Source organism: Mobula hypostoma, chromosome 5 (assembly GCF_963921235.1).
Source record: "Mobula hypostoma chromosome 5, sMobHyp1.1, whole genome shotgun sequence".
Classification (NCBI taxonomy): Eukaryota; Metazoa; Chordata; class Chondrichthyes; order Myliobatiformes; family Myliobatidae; genus Mobula; species Mobula hypostoma.
Window position 1 is genome coordinate 119,292,028 of NC_086101.1, and position 16,693 is coordinate 119,308,720.

The 16,693-nt window shown below is 49.2% G+C and overlaps 1 protein-coding gene across 6 annotated transcripts in view; it reads right to left on the bottom strand.

The window, feature by feature from the left end:
• The window catches only part of LOC134346970 (lysine-specific demethylase 6B-like), a 235,795-nt gene that overhangs the window by 55,908 nt on the left and 163,194 nt on the right, over nt 1–16,693 (bottom strand). For 5 of the 6 annotated variants that reach the window (XM_063048889.1, XM_063048891.1, XM_063048892.1 and 2 more), the window contains one exon: nt 11,601–11,887. In XM_063048889.1, coding sequence (XP_062904959.1) covers nt 11,601–11,631 — 31 coding nt within the window. In that variant the 5' untranslated portion in view covers nt 11,632–11,887. Of the gene's footprint in view, nt 1–11,600; nt 11,888–12,732; nt 12,971–16,693 lie in introns of those variants that run through there. The other variant, XM_063048890.1, reaches the window with a different exon arrangement.

Below are 16,693 nucleotides of genomic sequence, written 5' to 3' on the forward strand. Positions count from 1 at the left end.
ATGCATTTCTAAATGACAATAAATGAGGACTGAGTGTTCTCATAATCTAAATCTAAAAGATCATTTGCAGGTAGGTTGGGAAAATCAGGTTGGTGCTGGATTCCAGGAGGGGACATCCAGAGGGCTTATGAGATGGCCTTTTAGAGCATCTCATGGTTGAACCCACTACAGGATCACCTATTCTGGATTGGATGTTGTGCAACGAAACAGAAATGATTAGAGAGCTTAAGGTAAAAGAACCCTTAGGAGAAAAGTGGTCAAATTTGATCCAATTCACCCTGAAATTTGAGAAAGAGAAGCTAAAGTCAGATGTATTAGTATTACAGTGGAGCAAAGGGAATCACAGAGGCATGAGAGCGGAGTTGGCCTGAATTGATTGGAAAAGGATACTGGCAGGGATGACGGCAGAGCAGCAATGGCTGGAATTTCTGGAAGCAATTCGGAAGGCACAGGATATATAAATCTCAAAGAGGAAGAAGTATTCTAAAGGAAAGGTGACACAACCGTGGATAACAAGAGAAGTCAAAGACAACATAAAAACCAGAGAAAAGGCATATAATAGAGTTAGAAGATTGGGAAGCTTTTAAAAACCAACAGAAGACAACTAAAAAGTAATTAAGATGGTAAAAATGGAATATGAAGTAAGCTAGCCAATAATATCAGAGAGGATACCAAAAGTTTCTTCAGATACATAAAGCATAAAAGAGGTGAGAGAGGATATCAGACCGTTGGAAAACAATGCTGGAGAGGTAGTAATGGGGGACAATGAAATGCCGGATGAACTGAATAAGTATTTTGTGTCAGTCTTCACTGTGGAAGATACTCGCAGTATGGTGGAAGTTCCAGGTGTCAGGGGTCATGAAGTATGTGAAGTTATCATTACTAGAGAAAAGGTACTTGGGAAACTGAAAAGTCTGAAGGCAGATAAGACACCTGGACCAGATGGTGTGCACCCCAGGGTTCTGAAAGGTGTCGGAAGAGATTGTGGAAGCATTAGTAATGATCTTCCAAGAATCACTAGATTCAGGAATGGTTCTGGAAGACAGGAAAATTGCAAATGTCACTCCATTCTTCAAGAAGGGTGAGAGGCTGAAGAAAAGAAACTAGTGGCCAGTTAGTCTGACCTCAGTGGTTGGGAAGATGTTGGAGTCGATTACTAAGGATGAGGTCTCAGGGTACTTGGACAGCCATGATAAAATAGGCATGAGTCAGCATGGTTTCCTCAAGGGAAAGTCTTGCCTGACAAATCTTTTGGAATTTTTGGAAGAAATAACAAGCAGGATAGACAAAGGAGAATCAATTGATGTTGTGTACTTGGATTTTCAGAAGGCCTTTAACAAGGTACTGCACATGAGGCTGCTTAACAAGTTACCAGGAAAGATTCTAGCGTGGATAAAGCAGTGGCTGACTGGCAGGAGGCAAAGAGTGGGAATAAAGGGAGCCTTTTCTGGTTGGCTGCCGGTGACTGGTGGTGTTCCACAGGGGTCTGTGTTGGGACCAATTCTTTTTACGTTATATGTCAATGGTTTGGATGATGAAATTAATGGCTTTGTTGCAAAGTTTGCAGACGGTATGAAGATAGGTGGAGGGGCAGGTAGTTTGAGGAATTAGACAGGCTACAGATGAACATAGACAGATTAGGAAATGGCAAATGGATTACAGTGTTGGGAAGTGTACAGTATGTCATTATGTCATTCACTTTGGTAGAAGAAATAAAAGGGTTGACTATTTTCTAAATGGAGTGAAAATACAAAAAACTGAGGTGCAAAGGGACCTGGAAGTCCTTGTGCGGGATTCCCTAAAGGTTAATTTGCAGGTTGAGTCTGTGTTGAGGAAGGCAAATGGAATGTTAGTATTCATTTCAAGCGGACTAGAATATAAAAGCAAGGATGTAATGTTGAGACTTTATAAAGCACTGGTGAGGCCTCACTTGGAGTATTGTGGGCAGTTTTGGGCCCCTTACCTAACAAAGGACATGCTGTAACTGGTGAGGGTTCAAAGGACGTTCACGAAAATGGTTCTAGGATTGAACAGCTTGTCATATGAAGAGTATTTGGTGACTCTGGGCCTGTTTTCACTAGAATTCAGAAGAATGATTAGATTAGATTAGATTAGATTATGAGGACACGCAGTCCTCTTTTATTGTCATTTAGTAACGCATGCATTAAGAAATGAGGGGTGACCTCATCGATACCTATCAAATGGTGAAAGGCCTAGAGAGAGTGGATGTGGGGAGGATGTTTCCTATGGTGGAGGAGTCTAAGATCAGAGAACAGAGCCTCATAATAGAGGGGCACTCTTTTGGAACAGAGATGAGGAGGAATTTCTTTAGCGAGAGAGTGAATCTGAGGAATTTTTTTGCCACAGGCAGCTGTGGAGGCCAAGCCTTTATGTCAGGGCATGAAGGGATACGGGGAGAAGGCAGGAGATTGGGACTGAGAGGAAAATTGGATCGGCCATGATGAAAAGGCAGAGCAACTTGATGGGTCAAATGGCCGAATTCTGCTCCTATATCTTATGGTCTTGTGGCAAGACACAGGAGCAGAATTCGGCCATTCATCTCATTGTGCCTGACAGTTGCCATGGCGAGGACAGAAGGGCCTGTGCCATATGACTTCCAGATGAAAACATTCTGGTTCACTGAGGCCCGGTGGGGGTGGAGGGGCAGGGGTGAGGGAAATCTCCCACCACACTTTCCAGGCATGTGACTGGAAAGTTCCTACCCGCACCTTGTCTGGTGCATCAGGTGGCAACTTTGTCGTTTTAGCGTGTTATCAGGTTTTTACAAGGCCGAGTTGCCAGGTTGGAAAGTGTGTAAGGAGCCAGCTGGATCAGAACCCAGGACCGCTTGCTCCGAAGTCCCAACTGCCATACCACTACACCACTGACACAGACAGATGTGCATTAAAATCTGGGTTAGTCAGAGATGACGGAAAATAGCAAATTCCTGAGGTTAATAAAAAAGTAGACTGGAGGGAGAGAGTCCTGGCCTTGCCTCAAACATTAGCTGTGGGAAAGCTTCCCGTTCGGCCAGGGGGTAATGAGAGATACAGAATTAACTTATTCCAGAGTTACCTGTCAGAAAGTTCACTGCAGTCGATTACAACAGGGCGGCCCAATTACAACACCATACCCTGGTTACAACATTGTTCCGTGTTGCAACAGTGAGCTGGTTGCAACACTGCCTGTACTTCATGATTCAGTGGCCCCACCAGAGCAATACCAAGCATCCTCTTTGGTGTACAGGAGTTACAGTCAGTGACACAGAGCGCTGGGGGAGAGGGGTCACCGAGGGGTAGTGTGAGGAAACGGGATTAACAGTCAGAACAGAGGGCTTGGGGGAGAGGGGTCACTGAGGGATGGTGTGAGACAGCTGGGGTGACCTCAGTGGGGATACAGTCAGTGACATAGGGTGCTGAGGGAGAGGAGACACAGAGGGACTGTGTGAGGGAGCTGGATCAACGTCAGAGGGGATACAGTCAGTGACACAGGGTGCTGGGGGAGAGGAGACACAGAGGGACAGTGTGAGGGAGCTGGATTAACGTAAGTGGGAATACAGTCAGTGACACGGTGCTGGGGGAGAGGGGTCACTGAGGGACAGTGTGAGACAGCTGGGGTGACCTCAGTGGGGATACAGTCAGTGACACAGGGTGCTGGGGGAGAGGAGACACAGAGGGACAGTGTGAGGGAGCTGGATTAACGTAAGTGGGAATACAGTCAGTGACACGGTGCTGGGGGAGAGGAGACACAGAGGGACAGTGTGAGGGAGCTGGATTAACGTAAGTGGGAATACAGTCAGTGACACGGTGCTGGGGGAGAGGGGTCACTGAGGGACAGTGTGAGACAGCTGGGGTGACCTCAGTGGGGATACAGTCAGTGACATAGGGTGCTGAGGGAGAGAAGACACAGAGGGACTGTGTGAGGGAGCTGGATTAACGTCAGTGGGGATACAGTCAGTGACACAGGGTGCTGGGGGAGAGGGGTCACTGAGGGACGGTGTGAGACAGCTGGATTAATGTCAAGGGGTTACAGACTGTTACACAGGGTGCTAGGAGAGAAGAGGTCACAGTAGAGGAGGAAGCTGAATTATTAACACACAAGAGGCTGATGGTCGTAGGTTCAATGGGTTTGCCATCTGTTCTGTCAAGGCTCACGACACAAAGGTTCAAACTTAGAACAGAGTAAACATTATAAAGTTGCCCTGCTCCGGAAAAGAGATAATGAGGTATCAGGCTTCAGTGGCTGGAATGTCTGTGCTTTGTACATCTGGCAGGAACCAGAGGCTCTCTTCAGCCGGGAGCGGAAGGAACTATGCCTCGGACAGGAAGTCCGAACGGTGCACACACAGGAACCGGTTCCTGCTCGCTCTGGAACAATTACACACAGCCTCACCAAACAAGGCAGCAGGGTCGGAAACCTGTGGCCGCGTCACACAGACCCACACGCGCTCAAGCTCTGCTGACAGAACGGAAAACCGCGGAGCGGGGAACAAGGGGTGGGGTGTGGGGGGGGAGAAGCTTTCGAAAGCTTTAGCGAAATCAAACAGTGGGCGGGAGGATAAAAGCTGTCATGATGTTGCTGCATCAGGTAAAGACCCTCAAAGGCACTGTGCTTCTGCCAGTTATAGGCACAAGAGCAGGCCATTCATCCCATCGCACCCATGCTGACCCACCTAAACTGATCCCATTTCTTGGCATTGGCCACTCTGTTTGTGCTCCCTCCCTCCTTACTTCCTGCCTCTTCTCTCTGGAATATGGTACAAGGAACAGACCATTTAGCCCACAAATACCTCTTACCACCACCCCCGACCTCGGCAGTGCACTCCCCGACCTCTCAGTTCAGTTCTGAGATGAGGGGAGGAAAACGGGAGCAGCCGGGGTAACCCCACTAAGTTGCAAAAAGATCATGCAAACTCCACACACACAGAGCGCTGGAGCTCAGAGTGACCTGTGCTTCTACCTCACTGCACCATAATGTCCTACAAGCACCCCCTGTGCCTGTGCACTAGAATACACTGTAATAACATTCCTATTTGGATTTTTGCCCTGGCCTGTACAATTTACAGAATGCTCTCCAGGAACAGCAGCCCTCTGTAATTTGAGAAATGCCTTTCCAATGGGAGGCACGGTAGTGTAGTGGCTAACACAATGCTTTACCGTACCAGTGACTTGGTGCCATTGCATGTAGAGAATTTGTACCTTCTCCCCGTGACCGCATGGGTTTCCTCCGGGTGCTCTGCTTTCCTCCCACAGTCCAAAGACGTACCAGTTGGCAGGTTAGTTGGTCATTGTAAACTGTCCCGTGATTAGGCTGGGGTTAAATCTGGGGGTTGCTGGGCAGCACGCTCAAAGGCCCTGTTCCACGCTGTATCTCAATGAATAAATAAGTGCTTTCCAGGCCTTCCTTGGTAATTCGGGAGATATCGTTCCCAATGCATTTCCAACAAAGAGAGAGTGGCGGAAGCCAAAATCCCAAAGTCAGAGTTTCTGGACTGAGGCTGTTAGACACAGGATTAAGATAGAGAGGATGTAGAATAGAGGAAAAGTCTCGACCTAAAACACCAACCGTCCATTTCCCTCCACAGATGCTGCCCGACCCGCCAAGTTCCTCCAGCAGTTGGGTTTACTGTTCCAGATTCTAGCGTCTGCATTCACAGGGGATGTTCCCCTGGATGGAGGAGTTGAGTACTGAGGAGATAGGAGACTGGATGGGCTGCAAATGTTTGTCCTGGAGCATCAGAGGCTGAGGGTCACACAGCATGCAAACATGCCCTTCAGCCCAACCTGACCCTACTGACATCCCTCTTAGACCTCTCACCTCTAAATTCTGATCTATGCCTTATCGTTTGCAGTAGGCTCTCCCTGGGAAAAAGTCCATGTCTTCTGCGTTTCCAAAATGCATCAGTTGTTGAGACTAAATTTCATTCTCCATAGCTGTCAAACCTGGCACCCGATCTGTAATCTACGTACTTCACTTGCTATCTGCAATAACTGCAAAAACGTTTATAAAGGCATGAGGGTAAAGATGAGGGGAATGGTCATAGAAACAGGCCCTTCAGCCCATCTAGTCCGTGCCAAACCACTTAAACTGCCTACTCCCATCGACATGCACTAGGACCATACCGTCCATACCCTTACCATCCATGTACCTATCCAAACTTCTCCTAAACAATGAAATCGAGCCCGCATCCACCACTTGCACTGGCAGCTCATTCCACACTCTCACCACCCTCTGAGTTCCCCTTAAACTTTTCACCTTTCACTCATAACCCATGACCTCTAGTTGTAGTCCCACCCAACCTCGGTGGAAAAAGCCTGCTTGCATTCACCTTATTTATAACCCTCATAGTTTTGTACACCTCCATCAAATCTCTCCTCAATCTTCTAAGTTCCAAGAAATAAAGTCCGAACCTACTCATACTTCTTTATAACCAAAGTCCACCAGTCCTGACAGCATCCCTGTAAATTTTCTCCGCACTCTTTCAACCTTATTTACATCTTAAAAGATCACAGTCCTTTTCCCAAGCTAGGGGTCTAAAACCGGAAGGTGTAGGCTTAAGGTGGGAGAGGGAAGATTTCAAAAGGGATCTGAGGGGTAACTTTTTCACATGGAGGGTGGGGGGAAGCTGCCAGTTTACAGATAACCCACGGAACAGGCTCTTGAAGCCCAGAAACTGACCTATTTAACACTGGCCTAACATTAACCTCAGCCAGCTGGTGGCGTAGTGGCATCAGCGCTGGACTTCGGAGCGAAGGCTCCTGAGTTCGAATCCAGCCGGCCCCCTTGCACGCTTTCCCGTGCTGGGTTGAGTGTCGAGCTAGCAACTCGGCCTCGTAAAAATAAGAAAGCCTGCTAAAAAAAAAAACGCCGCCATGATGACATCCCGATGACTCCACTCGGAGTTAAGGGCTTTCTTCTTCTTCTTCTCCTCAATATTAACCTACTAACCCTTTGGACTGTGGGAGGAAAACCACAGCTCATGGGAAGGATGTACAAACTTCTTACAGACAGCTTCGGAGTTGAACTCTGAACTCTGACACCCCTGAGCTGCAATAACATTGCTACGTTACCATGCACCCCAAGACAGGAAATATAATGGACCAAACGCAGGCAAGTGGAACTAGTTCAGGTGGGCATATATTGGCTGGCATGGAAGAGTTGGGCCGAACGGCCTGTTTCTGTTCTCTGTGACTATGAAGCTCTACGTCTACTCGGATTGTGCGAGAGGCTGATGTCTCACGTGATTTTGAAACAGGAACACTGGTGACTCCCCCCCCACCCACCCCTGACCAGCCCCACCCACAGCCACGGTCAAGTCCATCACCCCCACCCCACCCTATCCTGTTCTTGGTGGAGAGCATTCTGACAGGCTGCATCATTGCCCGGTGTGGAGGCACCTGTGCACAGGGTCACAGGAGGCTGCCCGAGGTTTGTACACTCAGCCAGCTCCTTCACAGGCACAACCCTCCACGCCAGGACATCTTCAAAAGGCAATGCCTCAGAAAGGCGGCATCCATCATTAGGGACCTCGTCACCCAGGACATATCCTCTTCTCACCAGTGCCATCAGGGAGGAGGTACAGGAGCCTAAGGACACACACTCAAAAGTTCAGGAACAGCTTCTTCCCCTCCACCATCCGATTTCTGAATGGACATGAACACTACCTCACTCTGCCTCCCTTGAACTAATTTTTTGTAAGATATTTATGCCTTACATTATACCGCTGCCACAAAACGAGAAAGCCCATGATACGTGCGCGCCTCGCTTAAAGTAAACACGAAGTTAGACCCACATACTCAGACTCCCGTGTCTTCCTTTGAATTAGTTTAATGTTTTGAAGGCACAATACCTGACAGTGGTTCCCTCTTAATGTACCCTACTCTGGTTACCCAAGTCACATCTCCACCGGTGATGGTCTTGACTACTGACTCTCGGAATGCAAGTTAAATCCCACTCAAGCTATTTTTGACAGGGAGAGCTCACTCAGCTGAACTGACAACCAAACGATTTGACTGGTTAAAGGGAAACAACCTATTGCTTGACAGAGTCAGGAGGCATTTTCAATGCTTTTTCCCCTCCTGCACCTCTCCCTCCATTTCCCTCTCCTCCACCTCTCCCTCCATTTCCCCCTCCCCTCCCTTCTCTCCTGTGCTCGCATGCACTGAGATGTGTTTTGAGGTGATATATATTCACCGAAGTCATGAACATCTACTGGCGCGTCCGGGTGATCGAAACATTTACGATATTTCAGCACACTCACACATCCACAATGAGCCCAACTCTTCTGAACTGAATGTAAGGCTGAGAGGGGGACCGCGAGGTGTGCGCGTTCGCTGGGCAAAGGGGAACCATGCTGGAGGAGAGGAGGGGAGCCATGGTATCGGTGGGGGGGTGGGGGGGAGAGAGGAGACAGTAAGGCCTCTGCTCCTGGGCCGAGGAGACAGATGTGGGATGACTGGCCAGTTGGTCAGTCGGAGATGCGCAACTGGTGTGAGGAGCATCCGCTCAGGACACATGGTGTGTCACTGTGAGCTGGAGAGTAGGGAGAGGCGGGGAGAGTGGAATCCAGAGCAATGGCTGTAGTAATGAAGAAGATTCACAGTCCCCTACTTCAGATAGTCTTTCACTCCTTTGGCCCCAGAAGCGCAAAGCATCTGATATCCTAACACATCAGTTACTTCAGAGGAACCTCCCCTATTAGATGTCCTACTTTGTGAAATACATTTCTATGGAAAGTGATCAGTTTGGATGCTGGAACGTTAAAGGAATGAATGTTCATATTTTAAGGACAGGCTGTTTTCCAAACATCAGCTCACCCAAATACAATGTTGAATCACCAAACAAGCTTTTTCATTGCATTATCCTGGGTATCCCCTGTTTCCTCCAAGAGGACCACGGCTTTGTCGTAGGGTTTGGAGGCTTGCGTGCCTCAATGACCTGGAGAGCGATGTTGGCTGGAGTCAGGGCTTCATGTATTGGCTAGATAGAGTCACCCATGTCAAACAGGTCAAAGGGTAGAGGGCAGACTAAGAGTGGTTTACCAGTCCTCCTGGTTGGGGGGGGGGGGGTCAGAGGTTCAGCTCAGAGCTAACAACCCTGACTGGTCAAACAAAACTGTTATGGGAACAGCGAAGAACAATCCTTCTACATCTGATGTGACGGTATCCCTGAGTCTCCACCTGCAACTTGCGTGACTGACAGTAGTGAGAACCAAGATGAAGCTCCGACATGATGAAGGAAGCCCTCAACCCCGCCAGAGAAGCATTGTTGCCCTAAACGCCAGCGGCATTATGGGCAGGAAATATCAGTTTGGCCTCATGAATCAAAGCATGGATTTTCGTCCGTGTTGCTAACGTTCCCACCAGTTCTGGCCCAGTGAATGTCTAATTTCTCCACCAAGAAGATTTAAGAGCCAAACACCAAATATCATCCTGCGACTAGCTAGTCTTGAATTCACCACACTAGTACAATAACTGAAAAATAAAAGTATTTATCAAAAATGTTTTTTTTAAAGGGGGAGCCCTATCTGCTCCAAACACTTTGGCACACAAAGGGTTAATCCCGACTGCTGCTGCTGTGATCAGTGACGGACCGAGCCGCTACCTACCCCCACCCCCAGCACCCACAGCTGGTCCGCCCCAGGGGGACAAGGGAGAGAAGTCACACCGTGCAGACCCAGCCCCACTGCCCCAAAACACTCCCCTCCCCTCCCAGGGAGAGTGTGTGACTGCAGCTATGTGGGACGGGGACGGAGACGGAGAGAACAAGGGACAGACACATACAGTGTCAGAGTGTGTGGGACGGGGACGGAGAGAGCCAGGGACAGACACATACAGTGACAGAGACTGTGTGGTGGGGCAGAGAGCGACACAGGGACATGGAATGGAGAGAAAAAGGAACACGGAGGCAGCAGGGAGGAGCGGACAGAGAGGCTGCACCCCTCGGCCACATCTCCTCCCCCGGCAGAAGCCTCCAACAGCCGGAAGCCAGCCTGACGAAACCTTGCGTGCTTTTGCAACACGTCCTCCTGAAACGCCTCCCACGCCCAGCCTGCGGTGAGACACATTTTTCCCCTTTAAAGGAAAGCGGTCTTCCTGTGAGAAAGAGCGAGCGACAGCACTGCCCCCTCCGGCCAGATCCTCCCGCTCGCTCGCTTCCTGCTTGCCGCAGCCCACTGGGCCGCACTTGCTCTGTTCTGGGTCAGCTGCTGTGGATTTAAACCCCGCTCCCCGGGATCAGACTCTCGCTCCCTCCAGCTCCAGCCCGGGCACCGCAGAAAACCAGCCCTGGCCCTATTGTTCTTTCCTGACCACCCACCCCTTCCCCGTTTCATTCGCACAAGTTAATGCTCGTGGGATCTTGCCATGCACATTATGGACAAGGCCCTTCCAGAATGGGGGGGGCATCCCATATGGGGAGGAGGAGCGTCGAGGGAGCAGAGGGGAGACAGGCTGGGGAGAGCGTCAGAGGCCGGAATTGAATCTGGATATCTGGATCTAGAAGGCAGCAGCTCTACCAGTGAGGGGGCGCCTATAAGGGGAGGGGAGGGGAGGGGAGGGGAGGGGAGGGGAGGGGAGGGGAGGGGAGGGGGGGGGGGGGGCAGATGCTGAGAAGATGCTTTTTTTTCTCTCCAGTCCTTCCAAAGGGTTTCGACCTGAAATGTCGACTGTACCTTTTTTTCCACAGAAGCTGCCTGGCCTGCTGAGTTCCTCCAGCATTTTGTGTGTTGCTGAGAAATAGCAGGTTTCAGGGATCCGAGCGTGGGAATGGGTCTGTGAGTGAGAATGGACACAATGGGCTGAATGGCCACCAGCGGGATCTGGAAGGTGGGATTGTGCCAGGTCCAATAATTCTCACCTATTGAAGATGTCCCGGCAGATACCAGCATTGCTTTCACCCCTAGCCTAATACGGTCCCAGACTCTTAAACTGGCGCTAGGCGAGTTCCCCCTCCCCATCACCCAGACTGGTGTGTACCAGGGCCAGCGGATTATCCTCCACAGACACAGGTACAGGACATCCCAACTCAAGGCCGTCTCCCTCCTTCGGCAGGAACGGGCTGACCTTGCCAACAGTACAGGGACAAACATGGAAGGTGGAGCTGTGAACGTCAGAACAAAATCACCGTCACACAGTGGGTGGTGGGGGGGGGGGGTTCAGGGTGGATTGTGCCGAGCAGAGAGAGAGGTGGGGGTAAGTGGGTTGCTGTGGGTAGGGGAGTGAAAGAGGGTGAGAGGGGTGGCGAGTTGAGTGCATGGAGAGAGGGAGGGAGTGGGGAGGAGAGAGGGAGGGAGTGGGGAGGAGAGAGGGAGGGAGTGGGGAGGAGAGAGGGAGGGAGTGGGGGGGAGAGAGGGAGGGGAGTGTGGGAAGGGGAGAGAGGGAGGGGAGTGTGGGAAAGGGAGAAACAGATATTCGCTCTCATGTATCACGCAGTTTCCAATACCCCAGTAAGATGGAAAAACATGAGAAAAGTTAAACAGTGGGCCCCACCTGATACTGAGAGTCATTACCACTTTTAGAAGCCAGTTATTTAATTTACACACTCCTCCCCTCCGTGAAAATCTTTCGGTTTATTTATCTGCAAAAACACAAGTCACTTACCCTGACTATTAAAACTCTTGGCTCCAGACATATCTGTCCCTGTGAGGGGTTGGTTTCTTCATAGTCGCCCTGTGTTTAATCAGTGGTTCCAGAGCCGCCTTTTACTTTCCAGTGGGGAAGAAATCGAGTGGGGAGAGACGAGACGAGTCCGAGTCCACTAGTCAACAATCCCACCTTGTCTCATCCACGTGAAGTTGAAGTCCAAGAGGAAATAATGTGGACAATTCTATCTGGGCATGTTCTCCTCAAGATTCCCGGTCATTTTCCCAGCGTACACGCCGACATGTCTGACCAATAAAAAAGATATTTAAATATACCCAGACTGTTACACTGGAAGAGAAGACGATATTCAATTTCTGATGTTTAAAAACAACACAAAGTATATCGAAAGGTAGCTGTAAACTGCGGGATACTGAAATTTCTGTTCACGGTGGTGGAGAGAGAAGACACAATGTTACACTCTAATTGCTACATTTAAGGAAGAAATAGTTACATGGTATATATTTGGCCACATGTGATCAGTGTGAAACTGACACAGTGAACTACCAATTCAAAAGGCATTATCACCCTTTTGTGCGCTCATTTCAATACAATAGGGAGAGGGGGAGGCAAGGGAGGGAGGGGGGAGTGGGGGGAGAGAAGGGGAATAGAGGGGAGTGGGGGAGAGAAGGGGAATAGAGGGGAGTGGGGGGAGAGAAGGGGAATAGAGGGGAGTGGGGGGAGAGAAGGGGAATAGAGGGGAGTGGGGGGAGAGAAGGGGAATAGAGGGGAGAGGAGAGGAAGAGAGGGGAGAGGAGAGGAAGGGATGGGGAGGGGCGGGGAAGAGAGAGGACGAGATGGAGGGGAGAGGGAGGAGGCAGATAAAGAGCAAACGAGAGAGGGAGGAACAAGGCCCCCCTCCCCGGGAGGGGAAGAAGAAAAATCGAGGGGGAGTCACACGGTGGAAGAGAGTGTATGTCTGAATATTTCTATGCCTATATGTGTATGTGTACATGTGTGTCAGTCTCTGTATGTTTCTAATTCTCTGTGTTTGTGTATGTCTGTCCTTGTGTGTGTCCGTATATAACGCAGGTTTGTCGTTTCCATTCAAACTGACAGAGGCTGCATCTCAAAGCTGAAATCACACACTTACCTCACTGTAGTTCTCTCACTGAGTTCAAGCACACACAAGAAATGGGTTTTAAATCCACGGTCCGTCTCAGGCAGAGTGTCCGCAACTTATTCCGAGACACTTCACAGTGACTGATCTCACTGCCTGCCCACGATCCGCATCGGCTCCTTTTCCCCTCTCCCCTCTCCCAATGAATCATCGGAGGGCGGATGAGACACTCGCTTGTTGTTGCCCGGAGTGCCGTTAACACACAAAGAAATAAAGATGTGTTTTTAAGAAAAAAAACCCTCCTGGGTCGGCCCCTTCCCCCACACACATGCGGGTGACGTCAGAAAGACACCACCCACTCACGTCATAGCCGGGATTCCCTGCTCACTCAAAGCGCAGTCGGCCCTCTCCTGAGACTCTCTGCCACTCGTTCCATCTCGAGTTTTATCCTCCCCTCCACTCCATTCCCCCCCTCTCCCCTCTGCGTGTGGATCTGACAAAGTTCTCAAAAATGCGCCGCTCCTCATTAAATGGGCAAACAGCAATATGGGGGACACTCTAAGAGGGCTAGTGCCCTACTGAGCAGTCAGCAAAGGTCGCCAGTGACGATCAGGAAGAGGCTGCGTTCTGCCTCCGTGACATCAGGTCTTTAGAATCCCCCCTCACCAGCCTGATCCCCTCACGTAAACATTCACCCCCAGCTCTTCCCCAGTGACGCTCAATCAGACTGTTTGATAGTCACTGCGGGAGGGGGGATACCACAAGCTAGTATCTTCGGGACAGTAAACTTGTAGACACGGGAACACGATCGGCTCACGATGTTATGTCGGACTAATCAGTTGAAAGGCACCTCATCTCATCTCTCTAAACAATGTCCAAATCCCTCCATTCTCTGCCCATCCATATACCCGTCAAAGAGCCATTTGAACATCTCTGTGATTTCAGTTTTCTGATATTGTAGCCTCTGAATAGAAATGACAAGCCTGTGCGATATACAGACACAGGCACGCTCACATACACACTCATACAAAGTTAAAAGTAAAGTTTATTATCTGAGTACATACGTGTCACCACATACAACCCTCAGATTCTTTTTCTGCGGGCATACTTAGTAAATCTATAGAACAGAAACTGTAAACATCAGGAACAGTAAACTGTGCAAGTGCAGATAATAAATAGCGATAAATAAGCATGCAATAACAAGATAAACGAGTCCTTAAATGAGTGTCCTTTATCCCCTTATGTTGAAGAATCTGATGGCAGAGGAGAAAGGAACGAATGCTAGTTAAAATACACCCTTTTGCAGCCACGTGGATCACATCCTGCCCCTTCTCTGCATGTTTTTGTGCCTGTGGAAGACTCTTTTAAATGCCTCTATCATATCTGCCTCCACCACCAATCCTGATAGCACATTCCAGGCACCCACCGCTCTCTGTGTAAAAAGACTCACTCATCACACCTCCTTTCAATCATTCCCCTCAACTTAAATGCACGCCTTCTGGTATTAAGACATTTCGACTCTGGGAGAAAAATACCCCGTCTACCCTATCTGCACCTCTCAGAATTTTATAAATCAGCCTCGGCTACTCCAGAGAAAAAAAAACAACCCAAGTTTATCCAATCTCTCGTACGGTACGCACCGTCTTATCTGGGCAGCATCCTAGTAAACCTCTTCTGCACCCTCTCCAAAGCTGCCACATCCGTCCTCTCGTGGGGCGACCAGAACAGAATGCGATACTCCATGCGTGGGCTGACCGGAGATTTATAAAACTGCAATGTAGGGGGATGCTGAGACTCCACTGATGACAGCGGGGCCTGCAGGAACGCGTGTTTGATCTGGGGTAAGATGCAAGCAGCCCCTCTGAATGCCATCCCTGTGGTGGGTGGAAGAGCAGATTCCTGATTTGTCCCAGCACTGGGTCTTTCCAGTGCCCACAGCCTTGATTCAGGCAATCTATTTATTTACTCTTTGTTGAGATCCAGCCCAGAACAGGCCCATCAATCCCCGGATTTAATTCCGGGACAATTTACAATGACCAATTAACCTACCAACTGGTACGCCTTTGGACTGTGGGAGGAAACCAGAGCATTCAGGTGAAACCCACGTGGTGACAGAGAAAATGTACAAGCTCCTTAGAGGCAGCGGTGGGAATTGAACCCGCGGGTCGCAGGTATTGCAAAGCGTTGTGCTAACCATTACGCTACCATGCCGCCCCCTCTGAAGTATCTGACTCTGTTTAGGAAGAACATAATCTCTACAGAGGGACTCGGACTCTTTTCCAGAGACCTGTAGGAAGCAAATCATACACTACACCATGGGTGTTCACCGTCTGAATTCAGCGTATGGCAGAGGGACCAAGTACAACAAATCCAAGTTCACGAGTGATTAAACACTACATGCGGTGGGAATTAAACCCAGGTCACCTACTCTGTAAAACATTGTGCTAACCACTATGATACACCGACACACAATTAATTACTATTAACTGCCTGTTACACCGCTGGTGTTTAGGGCAGCAATGAAGATCCTCCATCCCTGTCTGTCCTTGGCCACATAGAAGGATTCTTCACTGCTGTTTCCATAACAATTGTTTTTTGACCAGTCAGGGTCATTAGCCCTGAGCTGAACCACCCCACCCCGCCAAACTGGAGGACCAGTGGACCACTCTTAGTCTGGCCTCTACCCTTTGACCTGTTTGGCATGGGTGACCCTACAAGAGTCAAAGCACAAGGCTCTGACTCCAGCCAACATAGCTCTCCGGGTCATTGAGGCACGCAAGCCTCCAAACCCTACGACAAGGTTGTGATCCTCTTGGAGGGATTAAGGCTAAGGGTCAACTTTATCCCCCATATATACTTACATGTATTAGGACCTTATTGTGATGTGTTGGCTTGTCATGCAATAAAAAAAAGGTCAACAACTATAAATAATTACAATCCTGTGTAAAAGTCTTAGGCAGGTATATGTCGCTAAGGTGCCCAAGACATCTGCCCGGTACTGTATTTGTCCACACGGAATGGAGAACGAGTTTGAGCAAAGGATGTTGGGAATTGTGAGGGTAGAGTGCCATGGGAGGGGTGTGGGACAGGTGGCAGAGAAGGAGTACCAGGGTTGGGGTGGTGAAGACACACCCAGTCCTGAGACACCAGGCAAGGTCACTTAATTCCAAACAATTGGTTTATTGATCATTACAGAATGTCTCTGTGGTGCTTCCCGCTCCCTCCCCTCTCCCTTCCCCTTTCCCCACTCTCAGTCCACGAGAGAGAACCCGTATCAGAATCAGGTTTATCATCACTCACATATGCCATGAAATTAGTTTCTTGTTTGTGGCAGCAGTACAGTGCAATACATAAAATTATCATAGTACTGTGCAAAAGTCCTAGGCACCCTAGCTATATATATGCGTCTAAGACTTCTGCACAGTAAATATGTAAATAAAGATTAAAATACGTATATGAAATAAAATGTGCATAAATACATAAATACCAGCCTGTATTTACAATGTAAACAGCATAATAAGAAGTGTTTACAGTGCAGTGTAGTGATGGGGTTATAGATCGAGGGAGCTGGGGGGGGGGGGGTCAAACCAGAATGTTCGATCAGATTAACTGCCTCTGAAAAGAAACAATTAAGATGGTGTGATTTTTTTTGTTGTTTGTTCCAATGGCCCTTTAGCACTTTCCAGAAGGGAGATTTTGGAAAGAACAGTTTGGTTAGTGAGTTGTGTCCACAATTACTTTTCCTGCTTGCTTCTTTGTCTGGGACACATACAGGCCGTGCCGTGAGGAGCCAACACCCTGTTGTGACCAGAAGCTGACCCACTACCCATCTCTACAAGCTGCATGGACTAGGACAGCAAAAGGACAGGGAACAGCAGCACCTGGAAGTTGCCCCCCGCCCCACCACCACCACAAACACTGACTTAGAAATCTGACTTGTGTCCTGCCGAAGGGTCTCGGCCCGAAACGTCGACCGTTCACTCTTTTCCGTCGA